Below are 16358 nucleotides of genomic sequence, written 5' to 3'. Positions count from 1 at the left end.
AGATGCGCTAGGAGCTGACAGTGAGAACACATATTGTTGGAGGACTGAGGAGTACAAGCATTATCAGACACCAGGAGGAAGGTCCTATGGTGAGGATAAAGAAGGTGTTGGGAGGAGGCCATGGGGAAGTAGCCCAGGGAGTTGTAGCTGTCACACAGCTGTTCCAGGAGGCACTCTAGACAGCTGCATTCCACAGGGCCCTGGGCTGGAACCCAGAGTAGAGGGCGGGCCCGGGTTCCCCCCAAACCTCCCAACTCCTGATCAGACACAGGAGGAGTTGACCTGGACTGTGGGTTCACAAAAACGGCCAAACTGAGGGCTGCCATGAAGCTCCAAGGCGAGCGAATCTGCCAATAAGCTCAAAACCCACCAAGGTAGAGGAAGAACTTTGTCACAAGTTGTAATCCTGGCGTTCTCTGCCACCAAGTGGTCTTACACAGTTATGCAATAAATTATATATCCCATCTCTATTGCTGTTACAGGTTGATTTAACAAAGTTACACACTTTTATATATCACTTGATTTACCTGCCTAAATTAAATACATTTCACGTTTTCTGTGTTCTTTGGGCTCAGTTAAAAAGTCTGTCACATATTGTATCAATTTTTACATCTGTTGACAAAGAGGAAGATGTAGTAAAGTGTTAATAATAAGATAAAGGTAGTGAAGTATACCATTCATTTCTACTCTTCTTAATCAGGTGTTATGAACATTGTACAGGACATAGGCACCAACTCTGTGGGTGATCTGGGGCTGAAGCACCTACTTAAAAAAACTAGGGGGTGCTCAGCACCTGCAGAGCCAGATTAATCTTTTGTGGGTCCTGCCATGCGGACCATGGCCCCGCCCCTGCTCCACCCATACAGCACCCCGAGGCCCCACCCCTGCTCTGCCCCCAAGGCCCTGCCCCCACTCATCCTCTTCCCCCCTAGGCCATGCCCGTTGCTTGCCTGGGGTGGAGGGGGCAGAGAGAAGCACGCACCAGCAAAAACAAAACTCAGTACCTGTGGCACAGGTGTCTACAATGAAGTCCTTATGGCAAAAAATGGCAACCCATGCACAATGGAGCCATTAAAATGCAATGATTGTCAAACAAAATGATTTTGTTCCAACAAGTACCTAAGCTTGCTTATGCTGAAGTCAGTCTCCAATCCCTTTTTGACTTCAGTGGGAACAGAATTGTACTTCTATCTTGTTCATATTTCAAAATTGGGTACAGGAAGCAATTTTCGGAAACAGGTTCTAATACAGCTTCAGAGATACTGCGTAGTTGAATATGACTTTATTTTTTAATTTAGAATTGTCTTTAAAAGCACTTCAAGTATTACCATAATAATACATTATGACAGTTTAAAATTATAAACAATGACAAGAGATACCAACAAAAAGCAATCAATATCTTGTTGTAGCTCAAAAAAAATTTATTTAATTTCCCAACTAAATAGACCTTCAAGGGCTGTTACAAAGAGATGCAGATACATAATATGAATCATATAAAACCTGTGAGTAGAAAGAAGTAGACCCAATTTCCCTGCTCTGGTCTGCTTATTTGCTACTTTCTTCATTATCATGAGTAGAACTGGGTAGGAAAGTTTTCTTTCCCATCCTGTGACTTTTCAAGATTTTGAAAAATTTTCCCATTACATATTGGGACGAACCTGAGGCCTTTCAAATTATTTGCAAAACATGAGGGAAGGGAGTGCACTCAATTTAGAATTGAGTTATGCCGTTGGTTTGCCACTCAGCAGGGACCTAGATACCAGTCCTTGCTCCAATGAATATTTAATTATTTATACAAAGTGGAACAGCTCCACCACCATAGGTTGAGAAAGAGAGAACCCTACCTGAGAATAGCCAATGGCCTGGTAGTTAGGGCAGTCATGTACAACATAGGAAGGCCCAAGTTCAAGTTACTACACTATCTGATTTTTCTCAGTGATTTTGAATAGAAATTCCATCCTGAACCGAAGTAACCTTCCCAATGAAAGTTTGATCAAAACCAATACGTACCCAGGAGTAGTTTTGGTTCTGCTGAAAAGTCATTTAATGAATAACTTCCCAATCAGCCAAAATTATGAGTTGTTGAGAATAGAATTTCACTTGTCACCAACATTAGTACAACAAGGAAGAGTGGTATTGAACTATGACATTCACCATGATGGGTACTTCACAGTCATAAAAACTAAGAACAAAAAACAGTTTTTTCATCATCCTATTCAGCCAGCCAGCTCATTTTCAAGGGCTTTGTCTAGGCCAGGATCTTACCACTTCACTGGAAAAATTATTGCATAAACTAAATGAGATTACCGTTTGAACTTTTCCCTCGTGTTCACCCTAAACTTCTAGCGCAGTGTTATCCAATTATGTCTACTATTTCTTCTTTAAACTATAATAACTTTGAATTTATAACAATGCTTCCTTCTTTTAGGCCTCCAACAGATATTCGTGTTATATCACCCAATAGTCATATTTTAACAAGATCATGAAATGGCTTACACAAAAAATGTTGCTGGTATAATGCACCTGTTTAAAAGAAACTGTCTACACACAAGCAGAGTTAGACTAAGAAATATTTTGATGCATAAAGACATACAGGAAAATCTGCTTTATTTACTCCAGGGTAAATCCAGAGTAACTCCATTATTTTAGTGGCATTATTTTGGATTTACAGTGGACGTGAAAGTAAAGTTTGCTTTTGATTTTTAGAAAACAAGCCACATTAGAAAATCTCAGACAAAAGGCTAACTTCCAGTTAGGAAGTTCTGAAGGGAGTGGGGAAAATTGAGCATTTTAAGTGTTGTCCTCATTACAGATTAAGGGCTTGGTTCTGATCTCACTTGCATAAGTTTTATACCTGTATAACACTGACTTCTCAGGTTTTACTCCTGATTTACAGTCTTATAAGTGAAATCAGAATCTAGCCCTAATAAAGCCCTCTGCTCAGACTTCATAGTCTAAGGGACCAATCTTATTTAATCTTTTTATTACTGACCTCGGCACAAAAAGTGGGAGTGTGCTAATAAAGTTTGCGGATGATACAAAGCTGGGAGGTATTGCCAATTTAGAGAAGGACAGGGATATCCTACAGGAGGATCTGGACGACCTTGTAAACTGGAGTAATAGTAATAGGATGAAATTTAATAGTGAGAAGTGTAAGGTCATGCATTTAGGGATTAATAACAAGAATTTTAGTTATAAGCTGGGGACGCATCAATTAGAAGTAACGGAGGAGGAGAAGGACCTTGGAGTATTGGTTGATCATAGGATGACTATGAGCCGCCAATGTGATATGGCCGTGAAAAAAGCTAATGCGGTCTTGGGATGCATCAGGAGAGGTATTTCCAGTAGGGATAAGGAGGTTTTAGTACCGTTATACAAGGCACTGGTGAGACCTCACCAGGAATACCGTGTGCAGTTCTGGTCTCCCATGTTTAAGAAGGATGAATTCAAACTGGAACAGGTACAGAGAAGGGCTACTAGGATGATCTGAGGAATGGAAAACTTGTCTTACGAAAGGAGACTCAAGGAGCTTGGCTTGTTTAGCCTAACTAAAAGAAGGTTGAGGGGAGATATGATTGCTCTCTATAAATATATCAGAGGGATAAATACCGGAGAGGGAGAGGAATTATTTAAGCTCAGTACCAATGTAGACACAAGAACAAATGGATATAAACTGGCCACCAGGAAATTTAGACTAGAAATTAGACGAAGGTTTCTAACCATCAGAGGAGTGAAGTTTTGGAACAGCCTTCCAAGGGAAGCAGTGGGGGCAAAAGATCTATCTGGCTTTAAGATTAAACTCGATAAGTTTATGGAGGAGATGGTATGGTGGGATAACATGATTTTGGTAATTAAATATTCATGGTAAATAGGCCCAATGGCCTGTGATGGGATATTAGATGGGGTGGGATCTGAGTTACCCAGAAAATAATTTTCTGTAGTATCTGGCTGATGAATCTTGCCCATATGCTCAGAGTTTAGCTGATCGCCATATTTGGGGTCGGGAAGGAATTTTCCTCCAGGGCAGATTGGAAGAGGCCCTGGAGGTTTTTCACCTTCCTCTGTAGCATGGGGCATGGGTCACTTGCTGGAGGATTCTCTGCTCCTTGAAGTCTTTAAACCACGATTTGAGGACTTCAGTAGCTCAGACATAGGTGAGATGTTTTTTGCAGGAGTGGTGGGTGAAATTCTGTGGCCTGCATTGTGCAGGAGGTCAGACTAGATGATCATAATGATCCCTTCTGACCTAAATATCTATGAATCTATGAATCTAATATCAGACACAAGCTGAAAACTTACTACACACTAGTCCTTAGTTCCTCTTGCAATTCAGGCATAGCTTATTTCCTGTTATATCCCAATGTACTTTCTATCAGGTTTCAAGGCTTTCCAATTCATTTATAGCTAAGCATTCAACTGATTAAAGCACAAGAATGCCTGCTACCAAAATCCCCACTAAAAATACAACATGTACCCACAGTTTAATACACAATAGCATCTGAGATACTGTGGCTGTGTCCCTATATTTTGAAGAGGAAATATTTTTTGTATGTCAGATACAACTGTAAAAGATTTTGACTTTGTAATGCCGACCTCTTTAGGTCCTAATCCAGGTCAATCATCGTTTATATTTCAGATTCCTTATTTCTTGCATTACTGCTCAGAGAGCTGGTTGATTTGTCTCAATCAATAGTAATACATGAATTGTTTTCTTCTGACAGTTCCCATATCATCCTTATTACAATCTAATCATTCAGCTACACTATTGAATTCATCATTTCATAACAATATTGTGTTTTGGTCTTTCTCAAAGACATTAACCAATAATGCATCCTAAATAACTGCAGCCCTGGATTATCTGCCAGTAATTTGTTCTCCAGTTTTGAATAATGTCCATTCACTCCAGTGTTTAACAAAAATGCTGTTCAGAAATATACTGTGAAATCAGAACCTCCATGGGCTTCTGACTTGCATTGCTTAATCATCTTACACTAAGACATTGGTGAAAGTGAGGGGAGCAACAAGCCAAGGGAACCAAATTCTTCACTGTCTTACACCTTTACACTTTACATCCTCACTGTAACCTTTACACCTTGTTAGCCGATGGCCAGGGATGTTTGGTGAGGTGCCAGCTATGCCCGTTTTATACCATCCGTGACTTTAACCGCTAGGACGCACTGTCCCTTCGCGGCGGGCAGCCGGGGCTAGGCTGACGGATGCCCCAAGGTCCTAACCACCCGTGACTTTAACTGCTAGAGCTCAGAGCTCCTTCGCAGCGGGCAGTCAACACTGACTGACAGGTGCCCCAATGGCAGCACTAAGAGCCTCTCCACACCCGTGACTTTAACTGCTAGAGCTCAGAGCTCCTTCGCAGCGGGCAGTCAGGATTGACTGACAGGTGCCCCAAGAGTTTGCCCCGTGGAGGCGGCACAACTCAACGCTAGGCTCTTAGTACTCTCACCTAATGGCCAGGCTTTATAGCCAAAATGGCTGAGGTTCTTTAATTGTGTTGGCTGCTTTACAGTAAACGAGAGAAACAAGTCAGGCTTATGCATAAATGGTTACCAAAATGTATTAAACTAGATTCTAATCATGTGGTTACAAAATTGCTAGTGCCTACTTATTTAAATGTAGAGATGTTACACACACAAACAAGTTACAAAACTGAAGCTACAATCCCAAAGAAAGACAACAAAGTATAGAGCTCTATTTCAAAATATGTGTACACTAAAGATAGGAGATCAGGTGTGGGTGCTTCTTACCCTCCTTGCATCTCTCGATTCCAGCAGTGCCAAGCCAGGATCGGTCACTCAATTCCACGGAAAGACGAATAAGGGACAAGGCTTAGGGCCCCTCTTAGCTGCAGAAGCCTTGGGAGGCTGTCACTTGTCTGACCAGCAGATAGATAGTGAAAACCACTCAAAAATCATGGTGCTGTAGGTCCCCTACTTATACCTCTGTACTCCTTTATTCTCTTTCTCCTTTCTTATGCCAAATTGGGGCTGGTCTATCTGGGTGACGCCAGCTCTCGCAAGAGTAGTTTACACTTGCAAGGGAGAGAAACAATAAGTGTCGACTACTGGACATTCCTTTTATTAGGGTAAATATTTTCCCACCTAGGATGTTGGTGTGTGTGCATCATGCTGTTTAGTAGGGGCTAAGAGCCATGTCTGTCACAGCGCCTCTGCCTGCTGTGAGCCTAATCGTTGTATATGTTCCCAGAGGCACATTGTAGCAGCACACCTGTGCTTCTCACAGCTTCAAAGGCTGTGCTGGAATTCATGTTAAGTGCCCTGTTCCGTGTGTTCCCAGCAATGCTGGTCTGAGGCGGGGGGGGGGGGGGCTGGCTGTCTGGCTACACACCTGTACAAAGTGGCTGCAAAACACAAACTAATGGTATATGAGGCCTGCCATCAGTGGAGTTACACAAATATAAAACTGCAGTATTTAAGAGGAGAATCAGGCTCTTGAACTCCATTACATACCTAACCTGCATGAGGGTGTAAAGTTTCTCAGAACTTAAGAGAATCTATTCCATTCTGCAATTCTCTTTGGTGTTCCTTTTTGTTGAGGTTGGGTGTCTTTTTGGGGCTTTGCTAGTTTGGTTTGTTACCTACTCTTTGGTACCTTGGTTCAGGAAAGCACTTTGACCACATCCACTAAGGGACTTCGGTGCCTAAATTCCAGGTTTAGGTGCTACTACGGTCCACCAAACCCCTGCTTATCTGCTGTCTAGCCCTGTAGGCAGCTAAACTCACCTGGTGCCTAACTTTCTGATGTAAAAGTCTATCTCACACCTAAGCCCAAATGTGATCCTCAAACCAGGTAGACATAGGTGTTGCCCTGCCTATCTTGCCTGCGGGTCCCAATCTGGCAGATGTGCACTGAGAATGCTTAACTCCATACAAAACAGCCAGGCTCCTTTATAACCTTTAGCCCAGTGGTTAGTGTACTCTCCTGGGATGAGGAAGACCCTAGTTCAATTTCCCTCCTCCCGCATCTGATGAGGAGACAGGATTTGAACAGGGTTTCCTTACCTCCCAGTTGAGTGCCCTCATCACTGGACTACAGAGTCATTCTCACTCTTTTATGGACTGAATTAATTTTAATTATTTTAATACAAAGTGCCTGAAAATGGGATCCACAAAAGCCAGCACACCTGGCAGCTCCCTGTCTAAACTAGCCAATAGCAGATGCTGATGCAACGGGTGTGTCCTTCAAGAAGAGAGATTGAGAGAGCCCCTCGTCAAAATATCCCAGAGTCCAGTGGTTAAGACATAGTGGGGACTTAAACTGGGATCTCCCACATACTGGGTGAGTACCCTAACCACTGGATTAAAGGTTATAAGGGAGGTCCTCCTCCTCCTCTCCCACCCTCACCAGGAATTTTGTGTACGGTTAGCCAGGTGTGTAAGGAGAGAGACTCCAAGTTGTGGTTCCCAAGCAGAGATAGGCATCTAACTCCATGAGAAGGGTGGGGCTTAGGACACACACATTGCATCAGCATCTGCTATTGGCTAGCTTAGACAGGGAGCTGTCAGGTGCGCTGGCTTTTGTGGATCCCATTCTCAGGCACATCTCTCCCCCCCATGCATTGTATAGGGAGCCTGGGCTCCGAACTCAGCCTTTGTGGATTCCAGTTTTCAAGGTGCCTAAAAGTTTAGCATTATGATGCTGAGGGTCACAAGGTTTGGCCAATGTACATGGCAGAGGGGCATTGCTGGCACATCATGGCATATATCACATTATTGCTGGCCATCAAGTGCCAGCAATGCCCCTCTGCCATGTACATTGGCCAAACCAGACAGTCTCTATGTAAAAGAATAAATGGACACAAATCAGACATCAGGAATGGTAACATACAAAGGCCAGTAGGAGGACACTTCAATCTCCCTGGACATTCAATAACAGATTTAAAAGTAGCCATTCTGCAATAAAAAAAACTTCAAAAACAGACTTCAAAGAGAAACTGCAGAGCTACAATTCATTTGCAAACTTAACACCATTAATTTGGGCTTGAATAGGGACTGGGAGTGGATGGCTCACTACAAAAGCAATTATCCCTCTCTTGGTATTGACACCTCCTCATCAATTATTAGGAGTGGACCACATCCACCTGGCTGAATTGGCCAGCTTGTCAACACTGGTTCTCAACTTGTGAGGTAACTCCCTTCTCTTCATGTGCCAGTATATTTATGCCTGTATCTGTAATTTTCACTCCATACATCTGAAGAAGAGGGGTTTTATACCCACAAAAGCTTATACCAAAATACATCTGTTAGTCTTTAAGGTGCTACCAGATTCCTCGTTGTTTTTACATTCAGTTGAAGCATATACTTAAGTGCTTTTCTAAATAGAGTAATTTTCCTGAAGTGGGGATTGGAAGAGTTAAAGTGAACTGGTGTGGTGAAATGCTGTCTCCATTGAACGTAAGGGGAGTGTTGTCATTGACATCAATAGAGCCAGGATTTTACTCCTGAAATTTAACCCTTACCCCTACCATTACATCTAAAAGTTAATGTTCTGCTGCAGAATTCTTGTACAAAAGAAAGTACAACTAAATAACCCCTACATTTATTGCTGATACTGATCAAATGTTTTTCTTTCAGCTTGGGCAAAGTAAGCAATCAAGTATAAGAAGCACAGATGATCTCCATTTAAATAGCTTAAGTAATCCTCCACGACAATACCAGGTAAAAGGCAGTTTAATACAACTTGCATTGAAAAAGGATTAAGACTCGTCAGATTAAAGGTTTAAAGACAAATTCTGATATTAGTAATAGTATGAATCCGAAGTAAATCTACTGGATGTAAATCTAGAATAATTGCATTGGCTGAATGATTATGGTAGAATGCTTCCTAAATGCTACATTTCTGAGTGGAATACTGTAAAAGGCCAACATGAAGAACAATTTTAGTCAAAGGGAAAGACTCAGTTACACAGTGCACATCAGGAGCAACTCTTCTTTTTGGAAAAAAATCCAGGTCAAAAGCTAATGCAAATTACCTTTCTGTATTATATTTCCTCTTTCTTATCCCTCAAGAATTACAAATCACTGTAAGCTTGGTTCCTGCAGTTCCATATTATTATGGTACATTCTATGTATTCTTTGCTATGCATGGGGCCCCAGTCTGCCTTTGAGAGTGCACAGTGGGGAGGAAGCATGTAAGGAGTGTTAGCCAGAAGCTCCAGAAATCACTGCAGCTCCTGCACTTGGAGAAGCATAGAGACAGCTCCCTTCAGATAGTGCCACAAAGGGGTGAGAAAGGGACAAGTAGAACTGGCTGGCCACGTGAGCAGAGGTCTGTCTACACTGCTCACTTCTTGTGGCAACATTTAGAGTACATACCTGCATCCCCCCCCCAACACAGGTATAAATAGCAGTGTACTTGGTGAGGCCTGCCTTAGGTGAGTAAAGACATTTCTGAAAGATGTGGGTATATATGCAAGTATGCTCTCTACTCACGCAAGCTGTGCCTCCCTGTCTACACTGCTATTTTAGAAGTGTAGTGTCCTGCTGCTTCCTGCTGAGGGAGTGTTTTCCTGTACAGGGGGAAGGCTCCAGCAATGGGGAAAGGGTATGGCAGTGGGGAGGCAGTGGGGAAAGGATTGGGCACGTCCCTGCTATGGTACCTTTCCATGAGGTGTGGAAAGGCTCCAGTAGTGGGGAAAGGCTCCTGCAGGGAGGAAAGGCTCAGCCTTTCTCAGCTGCCTTCCCTCTGCCAGAGCCTTTCACTGACATGTGTAGCTCTACATAGCTACACACCAGTCCACTCAGAGTGGACGCAGCTTGCTTTTCACTGTAGCATGTAGCTACACGTTTCACTACACGATGACGCCAGTGGTGTGTGGCGTAGACATAGCCGAGGCATAGCTGCATCCCACAAAAGGGTATAGTAGTAAGTATGGAGATCGACTACTCAGGATCTCTTTCATCTCTGAGACAGGAAGCCTGCTGCTGCTCCCCTTGGAGCAGTGTGGCATCACCCCTGACTGTAGGTTGTATCTAATGATACAATCAAGCCCAGAATGCCTTGGCTTTTGGCATGGCCAATCAAGTTATGATGGGCTGATAGCTATTATGATTAAGACGTTACTTCAAAAGCATTAGGCTGGGTGGCTTTGTATTTGGAATTTTTTTGGATTATTAAAATATACCATAGTGTCATCCACATTGCAAATGTGATTATGTAATGATGCTGCTGAGCCAATCTTCTGTGGGGATTGAATCTGGGCTTCTGGATTTAAAACATGAGCCCCTACTTCCTGAGCTAAAACACCAGGTGTGTTTAGAATTGAAGCAACAGCAGACTCATAAACCAGTATACACGGTCTAGCTACTAGAGGAAGACAAAAGTCATATTGGATTAGCATGGGACACAGTTACAGCACATTAAATGTTAGAACCAAGTGCTTCAGGGAATTTTCTCAGTCTTGAGTTTGGAAGCATATATAATTTAGTGTAATGTAAAATTATATGGAAACAATATATTTATTGCAAAGTTATTTAGTAATTAGCACTGATTAAAGGTCAGATCCTCAGCTGGTGTAAATCAGCCCCATAGAGTCTGGTTTTTCTGCATCATTTTTTAATTGCAAATAAAATTTAATAATTAGTAAGATGTGTCCACTTTTGTCATCTTGCATATATACATATACTGGAAAGTTAATTTTCATATCAATAGTCTAGATGAAAGCAGAGACTGTCATGTTTCTTTTATACATGAGAGGCCTTTAATCCTGGTAAATGCCATGGACTGGAGGAGTTAAATGCAACACTAGATATACAACAGCAAAATGTTGACTAAGCACATGCCTTGGAATTTCAGAATCAATGCAAGCAAGTTCAGCTTTGAAAATTCTAACTCTTTTCTCTTTCCTCTTTCCTTGCCCTAGAAGATAATGAAGCGTCTCATTAAAAGATATGTACTGAAAGCTCAGATAGACAAGGAAAATGATGAAGTCAATGAAGGTGAGCGTAGCATATTGATCACAGTTTCAAAGTTAATCATGGAATCAAAAGAAGCAACTCAAAAAAGACTATGTTAACTTGTTGGAAGAGCATTTCCCAAACTTTTGGGACAATCACATTTCAAAGTCCTTGGATACATGGCAAAACAAAAATATATCATAACCAATAGTAAATTATTACCTAATAAAAAGTATAATGTTAATGTGAGAGACTGATGTTAAGAAAAAGACATGTTTCTTGGATCTCTGCTTCCCGCACCAGAGATTGGCTTCCTGGCTATAACATAAACAAGGTAATAGGTGGGGTAATATCTTTTATTGGACCAACTTCTGTTCGTAAAAGGGACAAGCTTGTGACCTTCTCAGAGTTCTTCCTCATGTCTAGAGAAGGTAACCAGAATCTGTAAGCTTACTACAAGGTGGGACAGATTAAGTATAAGGGGTTCACATATGTTGTAGGAGACTACTTAAAATGAAGTGGGCAATTAAAGGTTAGAAGGCAGGAGGATGAGTTACAAATTGTTGTCATGAGCCATAAAACTAGTGTCTCTGTTACATCCATGGATTTTGGTGTCCAGCAGAGATATGAATTTAAGTTTCTAGGCTTGTCTTTTGAAGGTGTTGTTTAAGTTTCCTTTGAGATGAGGACTGAGAAGTCAGCTATTGAGTAATTGTTTTGTGAACAGTGTTCAGCCATGGGTGACAGGGTATTTTTGTCTTTTATCATTTTTTTCTGTGTTAGTTCATTTGAGAGCATAGTGATTGCCTTGTTTTACTCACATAGTTGTTTTGGGGGCATTTGGTGTACTGAATGAGCTAAATTATGTGTTGGGACGGGCATGTGTAGGGCCCATGGATCTTGAAAGTTGTGTTGTGGGCATTATTGATCATCATAGCAGTGGTTATATGTCCACAGGTTTGGTATCTGTTGTTCTAGCAGGATCTGGTGCCATTTTGAGTTGTATGTCCCGGTGTGTGGGGAGTTTGCTTCTGATGATGACCTTGGCAAAGTTGGGGGATTGTTTGAAGGCCAGAAGAGAGGGTTCATGAAAGATTTCTTTCAAGGCTGGGTCCCAATAAAGTATGGGTTGTAATTATTTTATGATACCCCATTTGTGTCTAGTGTTGGGTTACAAGTCAGGGTGACAACTTGGGGTGTCTGGTCAGTGTTTTGGGGGAGAATTGTATTAAAGCAGGTTGTTCCGGGTTATTTGGGTGGCCAGTTCCACGATGCAATCTGCTTCTCTGGTGGAGTGTCCTTATTTAGTGAAGGTAGTTTTAAATGTGTTTAGGTGTTAACCAAACTTTCTCTTCTGAGCAAATTCTGTGGTATCTGAATGCCTGACTGTAGATAACAGATTTTTTGATGTGTCTGTAGTGGTTGCTGGATCTTGGGGTAAGTGTGTTGCGCCATGGGTTTTTGTACATAGTCATTTGTAGGGTTCCATTGTGGAAGCTGATTGTGATGTCTAGGATGTTAATTGTGGCATGGGAACGTTCAAGAGTGTTCGATGGATGGGTGGTGAAGTTGTGGTGGAAATCTATAAGGTAGTTTAGGTCACCTGTCCAGAAGATGAAAATATTATCAATATATCTCAGGTATATCATTGGTTTTGTGGTGCATTTTTCCAGAAGTTCTTCCTCAGGGTGGTCCACAAAGAGGCTGGCATATTGGGGTGTCATCCTAGCGCCTAGCACAGTTTTAAAAAGTATTTGTTGTTAAATGTAAAGCTGTCATGGGTGATGATGACATGGATGGTTTGGTGATGGGTTTGGGGTGGATTTCTGAGCATTGTTCATTATCTAGTAGATAGTTGAGGCAGGCAGCAATGGCATCGTGGTGAGGGATATTGCTGTATAGGGAGGTGACATCCATGGTAGCAAGGATGGTGTTCTGGGGGAGGTGGTTAATGCTGTGGCGTTTCAGGAGGGAGTCGGTAGTATCTTGGAGGAAATTGGCCCACTGTGTGAGGAGTGGTTTGAGGATGGTTTCTATGAGCCCTGATATTGCTTCAGTAAGAGTGCTGTTGCCTACACTGGGAACGACGACGGCTATAACATGTCAAGCGTGTTGCCACTTCTACTAGTAGCTACACATTCCCCATATCTAGGAATTGTTGAACATTCTCATGGAGCACCATCATTTTAATTCAGAGATTGTCTTGTGACCACTTCTCCTCGCATTCTTCATGGTGTGGGTCAAGTGTACACTTGTGGCAATGACAGCAAAAAGTGAAAAAAGTAATACTGGGAAAGGGTTTAACAGAGTTTAGCTTCTTTTAATGTGATTTAATGTATCCGACCAGTTCTCTACATACACTAGCAAGTGTGTTCTGCAGACCCCCACACAGAAGTGCTGCCCTCCCTCTCTCACCCTTCACCATAGATATGCACTGGCTCTGCCTTTCAGTGTGGAATGTTGCCCCTGCCAATTGCATATCTGGATTATTTGCTCACTAAACCCTGCTCTGTTTCCTTTTCTTTCTGACTCTATCTTCTTCCTTTCAGACAGGCAGCTGGGGAGTTAAAGCAGAGCTGTGCCTCTGTACTAAAGTGCTTTCCCTGTGGTTCAGCAGGCGATGCAGATTAAGGCTATGGCTACACTACATTTTAAATCGGCATAAATTATGTCACTCAAGGGTGTGAATAACCCCCCTTCCCCCCCCCCGAGCAACATAGCTTATGTCGATTTACGTGTCGATGTGGACAGCACTCTGTTGGCAGGTGAGCTTCTCCCGCTGACACAGCTACTGCCACTTGTGGGGGCTGGAGCAAGTAAGCTGAGGGGAGAGCTCTCTCCCGTCAGCTTAGAGCGGCGACACAAGAGAGTTTACAGGAGCGCAACTGCACTGGTTCAGCTGTGCCGCTGTAAGCTCTCTCATGTATCCACAGCCATAGCGAAGTGCAGAAGCTCAGCAGTATTCTAGCTCTTCGCGTGCCTGTGCCTGTTTGCCAGTATTAGCTTGTCACCAGTTCAGGTGAATCCCAGAGAGGAGGTGGAAAAGGCTGGTTATCACTGTGTCTTTTGGAGACCGACATTGAGACCCCTGCAGGCTTGTTACCCGGAGTTTCTAAACTACTGACATATGAATAGAATTCCAGTGTATTATTTTAGTTCTGAACCAGGCTTCTCATTCTTCAGGCAGAAAACATCTATCTTCTAATAAATGGTGTTAATTTTCTTATTCACCGGCCTGGTTCGAAACTGCTCTTAAACAAGCCTGTTTTCTGAGAAGATGACACTGGTAGATTATTGACGAACATGCCTTTGTGGGATTTGTTTCAGTAGCATTAAATCAGGCATATTACATCAACAGTTGTGTGCGTTACTTGATGTGTCTCCTTTAAGAAAAATATTTATTCCAAATTGAGTTAAAATCTGAAGACTGGGCTACCCTTTCTGGCAATAGTACAACTCTTCCCAAGGAATTGCCTCTGGAGAGAGAAAAACTCCATAGGCTTTCCTCGTGGAGGTGCCCCCAATCATTCTGTGGGTTTGCTGCTGTTCTCCCCAGAAATTGAGCAGAATCGAGGGACCCTGTGGGAGGAAATGGGCTTCAGATGCCTCTATGATCCCTGAGACCTCTCCCTGGCAGCTGGCTCTGGCATTCCTAGCACCAATCCACCATGCTCCTTGGTCACTGCTACCTTCAGAGCCCTCATTTAAGAGTGATTCCTCTACATGGAGGGCAGGATTCATATACATGGAGCAGATTGATTATTTGGGGTTATGATGTGCCCCCTACAACTCCCTTACTCCTCATTCCAGACACCCTTACTCCCAGTCACATCTCCTCATGTGGATCCTGACCCCAGAGAGAGCCCCCTCTAAAGACTCAGGAAGAGGTACAGGGCCATGGAGGCAGCTATACTATACACCTACCTTTCTGGTTGGACAGAGGAAATCCATGCGCGGGATGGTCTGGCACTAAGTTACAGTTATCATAACGGCCTTGGTTACACTCTCTTTTTCTTTTGCTTCATAACTTTTAATCTTCTCTCTCCTAGGGGAACTGAAGGAAATTAAACAGGACATCTCAAGTCTCCGTTATGAACTTCTTGAGGAAAAATCTCAGAACACAGAAGACCTGGCAGAACTCATTAGAAAACTTGGGGAGAAACTTTTGATTGAGCCCAGAGAGGAAGAAAGGAGGAGTTAACCTAAACATTTAAACAATGAACCAAAAATTCAGCAATCCACTTCAAGCCATATTTATCCTCTCTTAATTTTTCAAGCTAAAAGTTCACAGTTTTAAAACAGATCAAGAAATAAAATTATTGCAGTTCTTGCAGATGGTTAACCCCTTACATCTGTGATTGACAAAAAAAGTCATTTGAGAAAAGATATTTATTTATTTTACCCCCCTCCAGAGAAAAATTAATCTTAGATTACTCAATGTGTAATTTCGTTCTTCCAAATATATCAGCTAAGGCTTGACTAGACCATCCATTAATGATTAAAACTGTTGGCTCTGTAAATCTAAACTCCTCATATCTTAACCTCTTATTATATTTTCAGTAGCTTCCTTTCCTAAATATGCATAAGTATAATTGAAAAAAAATGGAAGAGAGGAAGGCATATAAGGCCTGGTCTAAAAACATCCCAAATCAAAATCCATTTATTTTTCAAAATAAAATGTTCCCAGGTGGGGGAGAGGGGGAAGGCTCAATTTGCAAATAAAATGCAAAACAATGGAAGTAATTTATTCTGAATATGTTTCCTTGTGGAGATTTGTCATGACATCTTGTGAGCTGCCTCCTTACCACTCATTCCACTATGTTTTTCAACAAACCAATACTGAGCTATCCTTCCAGGAAGCTGCATTCCAATGGGAGTTACTGCATTGAGAAAAGTTTCAGAGTAGCAGCCATGTTAGTCTGTATTCGCAAAAAGAAAAGGAGTACTAGTGGCACCTTAGAGACTAACCAATTTATTTGAGCATAAGCTTTCGTGAGCTACAGCTCACTTCATCGGATGCATTCAGTGGAAAATACAGTGAGGAGATTTATATACACACAGAACATGAAAAAATGGGTGTTATCATACACACTGTAAGAAAAGTGATCACTTAAGATGAGCTATTACCAGCAGGAGAGCGGGGGTGAGAAGAAAACCTTTTGTAGTGATAATCAAGGTGGACCATTTCCAGCAGTTAACAGGAACATCTGAGGAACAGTGGGGGTTGGGGGTGGGGAAATAAACATGGGGAAATAGTTTTACTTTGTGTAATGACACATCCACTCCCCGTCTCTATTCAAGCCTAAATTAATTGTATCCAGTTTGCAAATTAATTCCAATTCAGCAGTCTCTCGTTGGAGTCTGTTTTTGAAGTCTTTTTGTTGTAATATTGCGACCTTTAGGTCTGTAATCGAGTGACCAGAGAGA

At 42.2% G+C, this 16358-nt stretch overlaps 1 protein-coding gene across 1 annotated transcript in view; it reads left to right on the top strand.

Annotated features, from left to right (window-relative positions):
* The window catches only part of TRPC6 (transient receptor potential cation channel subfamily C member 6), a 176118-nt gene extending 160216 nt beyond the window's left edge, over positions 1-15902 (top strand). The window contains exons 10-12 of the mRNA XM_074943216.1: positions 8610-8693; positions 10898-10973; positions 14981-15902. Coding sequence (XP_074799317.1) covers positions 8610-8693; positions 10898-10973; positions 14981-15132 — 312 coding nt within the window. The 3' untranslated portion in view covers positions 15133-15902. The remainder of the gene's footprint in view (positions 1-8609; positions 8694-10897; positions 10974-14980) is intronic.
* Positions 15903-16358: the final 456 nt, after the last annotated feature.

This window comes from Natator depressus, chromosome 1 (genome assembly GCF_965152275.1).
Source record: "Natator depressus isolate rNatDep1 chromosome 1, rNatDep2.hap1, whole genome shotgun sequence".
In the NCBI taxonomy this organism is placed as follows: domain Eukaryota; kingdom Metazoa; phylum Chordata; order Testudines; family Cheloniidae; genus Natator; species Natator depressus.
Note: the sequence above shows the minus strand (reverse complement) of the source record. Positions and strands in the feature narration are given on the sequence as shown.